Raw genomic sequence first — 9,854 nt, 5'->3', positions numbered from 1 at the left:
GTATAGGATATCATAATGTTTTTATTGTGTGCTAAAAACATACTAGTTAGTATAGGATATCATAATGTTTTTAATGTGTGCTAAAAACATACTAGTTAGAATAGGATATCATAATGTTTTTATTGTGTGCTAAAAACATACTAGTTAGTATAGGATATCATAATGTTTTTAATGTGTGCTAGAAACATAATTTTCATAAATTATAACTCGTCCCAAACTCTAAACTTTTGATATTTCAAACTATGAATTCTACCAGAACAAACTGTTAAAGTTAAAATATCAAAGGTTTATATTCCATCAGGTTGCACAGATAAAGAGTTTAAGGCCAGTTTTTACTTTTTCTTATTGAATATACAATACATATCCCTGATCGCTAGTAGGCTGTTATATATAGAATTTAAACGATTCAGGAATTCAGAAATTTGAATGTAAAAGACTACCCATAAATTAGAATTCATATGCACAGAAATATGCATAGAAAAATCATTCATCAATTCATATCTACCCATCCAACCGTTCATCCATCCTTCTATCCATCCTTCTATCCATCCTTCTATCCATCCTTCTATCCATACTTATATCCATCTTTCTATCCATCTTTCTATCCATCCTTCCTATCTTTTATTTGAATCGGTTAAAACTAAGTAGTACAACTTGCTTATCTTAAATACGCTTTTAAATTTATTTTCTCCTTTTTGTTGGTCATGCATCTCTTCCTTTCTATCTGTATAACTCTCATTTGATTCATTTGAACAATGAGAATTTTAGAAGTAATCCTGATTATCGTCCAGGGGTGTATATTTTCTTGAAAAATCATTTCCCCAGAATTTAGGTATGTTTGCGCGGAGTTTTCTTCGCTGAATTTGGGAAATTAAATGAGTTTTAGGGATAAATATATTAACAAATGTTTTGGAATAAAGTATCAAAAATTATGTCAAATTTTTATATGAACATTTTTTAACATATCTATGTAGTTATCTAAACAATTCTATAAATAATACGTCATATTAAGAAGTTATTTTTTACTATCTTGTACATTTTTTTTTAATCCCAAAATATTTATCAATTGTTCAATTCTATTTCTCGATCCATTTGCTTTATCTCCGTCTAATCCGTACCCACTTATATATGTAAATTCTATTTAAATCTCTTTACTGCAATCCATTTAGATTCTACATTCAACCATGTTAGAAAACTGGCCTTTTCTAAGTTGTCTCCTCCCCCCCCCCCCCACATCCATGAAACAGTTCCCCTTTCCTCATGCATAAACAATGACCGTTTTCTGTAAAATTTCTGATGGAGTGTATCCCTGCTGTTCACAAAAAACGGTGATTGCTGGTTCAAATATTTTCGGTAAGGAGAAAATCTTCAAATTTTTTTTTCTTCCAATACCAATCTGATCTCTCTTCCAACATCAATTTGATCTCCCTCTAATCTCCCTCCCAATACCAATCTGATCTCTCTCCCAATGCCAATTTGATCTCTCCCAATACCAATCTGATCTCTCACCCAATACCAATCTGATATATCTTCTAACACCAATTTGATCTCCATCTAATCTCCCTCCCAATACCAATCTGATCTAACTCCCAACGCCAATTTGATCTCTCTCCCAATACCAATCTGATCTCTCACCCAATACCAATCTGATATATCTTCCAATACCAATTTGATCTCCCTCTAATCTCCCTCCCAATACCAATCTGATCTAACTCCCAACGCCAATTTGATCTCTCTCCCAATACCAATCTGATCTCTCACCCAATACCAATCTGATATATCTTCCAATACCAATTTGATCTCCCTCTAATCTCCCTCCCAATACCAATCTGATCTCTCTCCCAACACCAATTTTATCTCTCTCCCAATACCAATCTGATCTCTCATCCAAACCTAATTTGATCTCCCTCCCAATACCAATCTGATCTCTCTCCAAATACCAATCTGATATATCTTCCAATACCAATTTGATCTCCCTCTAATCTCCCTCCCAATACCAATCTGATCTCTCTCCCAACACCAATTTGATCTCTTTCCCAATACCAATCTGATCTCTCACCCAATACCAATCTGATATATCTTCCAATACCAATTTGATCTCCCTCTAATCTCCCTCCCAATACCAATCTGATCTCTCATCCAAACCTAATTTGATCTCCCTCCCAATACCAATCTGATCTCTCTCCAAATACCAATCTAATCTCTCCCAATACCAATATTATCTCCCTCCCACTACCAATCTAATCTCTCTCCTAGTACTAATCTAAACTCCAGGAAAAAGTTAAAAATTTTTTTGTTAAAGTTAGTATTTATCTTTACTATCTATCTACCTCTATCTGGTGGTTTAACAATACAAATAAAGATAAGTCAACAACATGGACACTGCCCACATGGATAAAAGGAGACATGTTTTGTTTCTCTAAAATTCAACAACATATAACGGTTAAACAAAATCGGACCATGCAATGAGTCAGAAAAAAGCACGAAAAAAACTTTTAAAACTCCCGCTCTGAAGAAAAACTCCCGAAAAGAAAAGCTAGATAAAAGAGAGGCACAACGTTCTTAGTTTTTAGTTGTAGTCATATATGAGAAAGTCAAATAATGAATTAAAACCACAGAAACAGGTTTTAAACAGCCATTAAAATTAAGTGCTGATCTATTTTATTGAACAAATTGTACAGATGCAATAAAGTAATATATCTCTTGTGCATTTCATTAAATGCATGTTTTATTAGAAAATACAGAAAATAGAACTTAATTAAAACTTGATAAAGTATAAGAAAAGTCTTTTTGTAAAATTAATAGCATTAATCAAAAATCTTTTATGAAAAATCTTCATTAAATATATTTTTTTTCAGGGAAGAAGGCCAATGGACTACCACGTAGCAACTCTCTAGGGAGTGGAAGTTTATCCCCGCCCATGCCACGTAAATCCCGCCTCCAAGCCTTGGGCCGCCTCTTTAAACCCTGGAAGTGGAAGAAAAAGCGTAAGAACGAGAAATTCGAAGCTGTGTCCAAAAGTAAGATTTTTCTTTGCCTTCAGATTTTCTTTTTAATACAAAAAAAAAATAATTAAGATTACTTCAGCTAGGCGTGTTTACAATTTTATACTTAAAAGCTTTGACTGATCTAAAACAAAAAAGATATTCATGATTTTCTATTTGAAAAGTTATTATTGTGGAATTAGTCTGCTGGGTTGGTTTCTTGTGCCTTTAAAGGCAGTAGGCGCGTCATAATAAATAAATAAATTAAGAGAGATTTCACATAATTTTACCACGACATTCACTTATGAGATTTTTGAAAAGTGACTGTCCTTGAAAATTGAAGTTAAACAAACTTAGTTTCTGGATTTGTTCTTAAAGAGCTTTTCATCTAGTCGTTTATTAAACCAAAATGACTGAAAATTGAGAAAATTTGTTCAGGTTTAGAGCGTAAGATATCGGTTCGAACGAGTAAGGAGGAGCTGATACAACGAGGGATACTCCTGCCCGGAGAGGTGGGTGGACACGCCCCCTGGCAGTCCAGCCCCGCCCCCTCACACACCCTACCTCAACAAAACAACAACAAAACAGGTAGGAAGAGTACACACAATCAAATATAGAACTTGTGAAATCTCATTCATTTAAAACATCCTAAAATTTTTTCGAAAAATAAAAATAAGAAAATAGATGTGTATTTTTAAACCAAAATTTTCCACAAGAAAACACTATTCACCCCTAGTGCATTCTTAACCTTTAACCCTTGAACTATAGTGCCACTATCATTAGGTGCACACATCCATACATAGCTTGCTAGTAGAGACAACTTTTTCTTCGCTAAACATTTGTAAGATTTAGCATGATTATTTAACTATTTACAGTTAGCTTCTTTAACAGCCACGCCTTGGGGAATCAAGAAGCATCAATTATTTTTAATCTTTCTTAACTTTTCTACATCCTGTGACGCAACTGCTTATTGTGTGCTTAGCTTCTAGGCCGGGTTTCCTTAATCATCTACCCTCGTGATGTTTTAGCCTTTTAACTACGCAAAATTTGCGTAATTGCGGGGGGGGGACTGGTTGCATGACGCGGGAGAAATTTGAGCACTTAATAAATTCTTGAAAGATCTTGATCCCGAACTCGGCTTAGCAAACGATGAGAGAGAGATTAGCTTGGGATCAGAAAATCCGCGAAATCATTCTTCAGCTTTCTTTTTCTTCCTCATCAGCTGTTTAAGGAAAATGTATTTTATAAAATTGTTATTTTAACTTCAAGTGACACTTTTTAACATTTTTATCCTCACCTGCCACAAATTACGAAATCCGTAAACAATCTTAACTAAAAGGAGGAGCAAAGACGTCATTCATTCCATAGTTTTCTGCTTTTCACTGTAGGATTGGAAAACTATGCTAATTCGTTTCGATCGTTTCGCAGATTTTCGGTGATGTCGAACCACATTAAAAATGTAAGAATGTACTAATTGTATGAAATCTTATTGTAGCTATTCTTAAATTTATGTCGTGATTATTTTTGATGTTAAATTTCCACTCCCCGGGAGTCATGTTTCCTTTTCCGGTTCTACAGTGAGGAGACCCATAAAATCAAACATTTTGATGTGTATTTAATATTTAATGGTGTAAAAGATTTTTAAGTGGCAAAATTAATTTATCAACTCAAATAGTGTTTTATGTTCATCGGACCAGGAGAATGGAGATCAAGTTACTAAACCGGGATGTTTGTGTCCCAAAGATTCTAGGGGGGGGNTCTAGGGGGGGGGGGTAAGTAATCCCAATACCCCCCTTATTTACGCCACTGGTACCACACATTTTCTAGGGTCCAACTGTATTCTTCTTAAAGCATGAATTAGATATCAATGTTTAAAGTTTTGAAAACAGAAAATTTTCAATAATGGTTTCCCATCAGAATTTACTTGCCCATTTCTGTCACATTTTTGATTAGATTTTAAGGTTTAAAGGGAAACGTTGGGGATCGAGAATTGCCATTTTAGCATGGAGGGTCACTTAAAACTATGCTTACGGTCCCTTTAAATTATTTTGTAAATAGCTCAATCTTAGAAACATTTTTGCAATTACGCGAAGGAAAAGGTAAAGGGGGGGGGTTGTAGGAAAATAAGAAATATTATACTGAAAGTTCTATCGTAGAGTTTTTGGGCAAATATAAATGACTTGTCGGGAAATAAATGAATATTTGGATAGAAGTATCTTACAAAAAGTTGTTTAACCATAAGAGTTTATAATCAATTTTTATTCTTTTCCCTTGAATTTTTGAAAATTTTACCATCAGCCATTAGTTATTATTTTTTTCCTATGAAAAAAAAAATTTTTTTTGTCAGCTGTCAAAATTGGTTTTTAAAAATTTAATTTATTTGTTTTAGCGCGCACTTCTCCTCTGGATTTGTCTCTGCGGCACGAACTGAAAATTTCGCGCACGCACTAAAATTATCGCACCTTCACGGGGGTTTGAGATATTGTCAAATTGTATTTCCGGCCTTTATCTGATGTGTTTAAACCAGACCAGACACATCATTTAAAATAGTGCAATTCTTACCTCAAGGCTATAATGAATCTTGAGCAAACTTTTTGCCTGAACTCCATTTTTTTTTTATTTCGCGACAAATTTAATTTTATTTCCCAGATTAGACCGATGATTTTTATGATCATTTATCTGGGCCCGAAACCACTGCTTTTAAAAATAATCCCCCACCCCCCTAGGGCCTAGATGTTAGGTTTTATTTAGTTATTTGCTGAAATTCAACTGCTGGATTTCCAAATTTAAAATCAAAATTTCTAGGAGGCAAATTTTGTTATTTGGATCTCATTTCGCCACTTTTCAGGATCTAATATTGCCCACACTTGGAAGCTTATGAAAATCCTTTTTTGATCTCATTCTGCTCCATTTAGGATTTCTCTTAGGATCGCATATTCCGCCGTTAAAATAAATATCTCATCCCAGTTCAAAGAAAAAGAAGCTGATCACTCTCGTTAAACTTTTGTTTTTGATTCTATTAACTTTGCAGCCTAATCGTGTAAACCTTTAATATTTCAAACTGTGACTGTTTTAACTAGCAGAGTTCATAGTTTAGTCTAGGACATTAATTTGCTAAGATAGAAGAATATATCACAAATTGTCAAGAATTATATTTTCTATTGTTTAGTGAGGGGAGGGGGGTATTTTTTCCGTCTTGTAATATTATCTGTTTTGACTGATATTTAGTTCCTAATTATATCCTTGGTTTAAATTGTTCAATCCTGCCTGGGGCGCTAATCCAACCTAATTCAGATCTAGAAATTATAATTAAATCATCAGTTCTCATGTCATTCCTTGGGAAACAATAAATGTTAAATGCTGGTTCTATTTTATATATTTTCTACCCCCCCCCCTGCCCTTCTCCTGCTCCCATTTGTAGGAGTACAATACTATCCAATATGATTCAAATAATCATATCTTTACCAAGTTTGGCGAATCTCAATCAAGATGTAATGATTGTATAATGAACTCCAATTCATCAGAATAATTATAATATCCTTCCTTCCTTCCTTCCTTCCTTCCTTCCTTCCTTCCTTCCTTCCTTCCTTCCTTCNGTGGACGTTTTCTATACATTCCCTTTAAATATTCAACTTGTGAACGTTTTTTATACATTCCCTTTAAATATTCAACGTGTGGACGTTTTCTATACATTCCCTTTAAATATTCAACTTGTGGACGTTTTCTATACATTCCCTTTAAATATTCAACTTGTGAACGTTTTTTATACATTCCCTTTAAATATTCAACGTGTGGACGTTTTCTATACATTCCCTTTAAATATTCAACTTGTGGACGTTTTCTATACATTCCCTTTGAATATTCAACTTGTGAACGTTTTCTTGCATAAGATTAAATCTAACTCTTTGCATCCCAATTTGATTTATAGTCGAATAATTCATATGACATTCCATAAACTACAGCAATCAATTTAATATTTATTTTAGTTAGGGTTTAATTTGAAATATGATTTTAAGAAGTTCAATTATTTTAGGGAAGCTAGAATGTCTCACATATTGAGTCATTATTATAAACTAATCGATAAATCTATATAATAAAACAAGACCATCCTATATTTGTTTCATATAGCCGGCCAAACGGCTGGACCGAATGGGCTGACATTTTTTTATGGAACCCAGGGCTATCCCGGGGGTAACATAGGCTGAAAAAGTCCAAAATTTTTTTTTTTTTTTTTAATTCCACGGGGAAAGCCGGGCACTTCAGCCAGGAAATAATAAAATTTTTGTAATTTCTCAAGCAAACATTCATCAAAAACCTGTATTATTAAAAGAATCTACTACAGGACATAAAAAGGCTAATTAATACAAACTACTTGTTAGAAAGATATTTGAAACAATAATTGCGATGATTTTATTGGTTCTTGAATTGCTAATAATCCTATTTGAACCAACCTAACTTTTTATTCAGACAATGTGCATTAATTTACGACGTTGCTGCCTATGTTTAAGGGTTCATTAATTTATGATTATTACCTTTTTTTTACATTTATTATCAACTGCTGTATTTAAACCAAAATATAGGGGTCAAATGTTGCACTAATGTTGTACAGGTCGTGGGTTAAAAATGTAGTACATGAAAATAAAAAAATGAAATTAGCTTTAACCCCCCCCCCCCCCCGCCTCATGTCCCGAAGTGTGTGATGTTTTTGCAATTTGTTTAATATTTTATTTTTAAACCGTTTGATGTTTTTTATTTGCTCGTTTCTATTTTTCTGTTGTGCAAAATTACTTTAGATTTTGCAAGCTAGACAGGCTTTCGCATATTTATAATAATTATGCAATGTAGGATATCTAATAAAAATATTTGTTTGATTAATTTGCTGGCCTGGCCTGGACAGCTACTGAAAACCAAGTTAATCATTCTCCAATTTCCATTCACATTTAGAATATATTAATTTTAAAAAATCGATAAACCTTAACATATTATTTCTTTTGCTGGACTGTGTTTATAATTTCAATGACTACATAAGATTTTGTCGATTTTTTTTTAGCTAAAAGTGGATTATTCGACTAATTTCCTCCATTGTAGAAATCAATCATTTCGAAAAAAACCCTACGATTGAAAATTATAAATTTTTAAAGAGAAAATTAAGGATACCTCATGTTTTATTGTTCAGACAAAGCTTTTTGGGGTAGCAGTGTGTATCTGCATTCTGCATACCCCCCACAAATTAATGTTGTTTTGAAATATGCCTTAGGCCCTAAAATAGATCTGCTAACTGAATACAATGTAATGTAAACCAGACAAACCACCTAATTAAAGGTCCCAGTATATAGATGCGAATCAGAGTTGGAACTATTGATCAAGAAAGAAGTAGTTCAAATAGGTTTGCATAGATGATCTACTTCTATACTCATGAAATAAACTCTTCTTCAATTAGATTTAATACTTAAACGAGGCAGACGCGCAGACCTAATCAAAATACTAATCGTTTTTTTGACTCACTGCGCTATGAACATCAGACAGAGATAGTTTAAAGACTTGAAATTTTGTAGTGTTCAATATTGAGTAATTATTTTTAGCAGAGTGGGCAAATTGCAGGGAAAATGTGCCAAAACCTATTCTCAGCGAGAAGTTAAGGTTCAGTTTCAAATAGTTTTATTTCGTGATGTAAATCTAGCGAAACCTGAGTTATTTACTTGCTAATGGTCTTCTTAGTGAAAACTATCCTGTGTTTTTATCCTTAATACCAGGTACTGATTACAGGGGGAGTGAACAGGAGTTGAATATTCACTATGTTACCAGGTTTCAGGATCTCTTTCAAGGCCAATTCTGCATGTTTTTAGTTCACAAATTTTGCCTTTTTATTTTTTGGCCATTGTTATTTTTCTCTTTTTCTCCTTTTTCTCTCTAATCTTTTTGATCTTTTTCATCTTCATTTGTAGGTTTAGTTTCTTTTCTTTTTACTTTTAACTAATCTGTGTTGTTTAGATTTTATCTCACTTAAGCATGTTCTTATACTTTCTCCAATCTTTTTGACAAGTTTCTCCTTTTTTCGTAAATCCTCCTTTTTCTCATTAATCCTCCATTTCTCGTTAATCCTCCTTTTTTCGTTTATCCTCCTTTTTTTCGTTAATCCTCCTTTTTCTCGTTAATCCTCCTTTTTTTGATTAATCCTCTTTTTTTCGTTAAACCTCTTTTTTTTCGTTAATCCTCGTTTTTTCGTTAATCCTCCTTTTCTCGTTAATCCTCATTTTTCTTGTATAACTTCCTTTTCCCGTTAATCCTTCTTTTTTTCTTTAATCCTCCTTTTTCTTTAATCCTCCTTTTTCTCGTTAATCCTCCTTTTTCTCATTAATCCTCCATTTCTCGTTAATCCTCCTTTTTCTCATTAATCCTCCTTTTTCTCGTTAATCTTTTTTTTAATCCTCTTTTCTTTAATCCTCCTTTTTCTCGTAAATCCTCCTTTTCTCATTAATCCTCCATTTCTCGTTAATCCTCCTTTTTCTCGTTAATCCTCCTTTTTCTCGTGAATCCTCATTTTTCTCGTGTATCGTCATTTTTCTCGTTAATCCTTCCTTTTCGCGAATTGCTTGTTTCACTGCATCAATGCCCTTTTCTATCCACGTCTTGTAAGTATTTTCTGCATATTTGTTATTTGATTTTTTTATGTTACTTTTTTATTTTACTTTTGAAGCTTTTTGATTGACGTCAATTGAACTCCATCCACTCACTATGCACCTCACTTTCCCCGTATTTTACCTACCCCCCCCCCCCCCTGTTTCACCATAGTTTACCCCATTTCCCCATATCATAACCTCCCTCCCCTTCCGTAGAATTAATGTTTGAAGCACATTGCACGGTTTTCAG

At 33.5% G+C, this 9,854-nt stretch overlaps 1 protein-coding gene across 1 annotated transcript in view; it reads left to right on the top strand.

The window, feature by feature from the left end:
- The window catches only part of LOC111696728 (uncharacterized), a 58,823-nt gene that overhangs the window by 45,385 nt on the left and 3,584 nt on the right, over positions 1-9,854 (top strand). The window contains exons 2-3 of the mRNA XM_023466439.1: positions 2,859-3,020; positions 3,423-3,572. Coding sequence (XP_023322207.1) covers positions 2,859-3,020; positions 3,423-3,572 — 312 coding nt within the window. The remainder of the gene's footprint in view (positions 1-2,858; positions 3,021-3,422; positions 3,573-9,854) is intronic.

Source organism: Eurytemora carolleeae, unplaced genomic scaffold, assembly GCF_000591075.1.
Source record: "Eurytemora carolleeae unplaced genomic scaffold, Eaff_2.0 scaffold55, whole genome shotgun sequence".
Lineage (NCBI taxonomy): Eukaryota > Metazoa > Arthropoda > Copepoda > Calanoida > Temoridae > Eurytemora > Eurytemora carolleeae.
The sequence above is the reverse complement of the archived record's forward strand: the minus strand, read 5'-3'. Positions and strand labels throughout refer to the sequence as shown.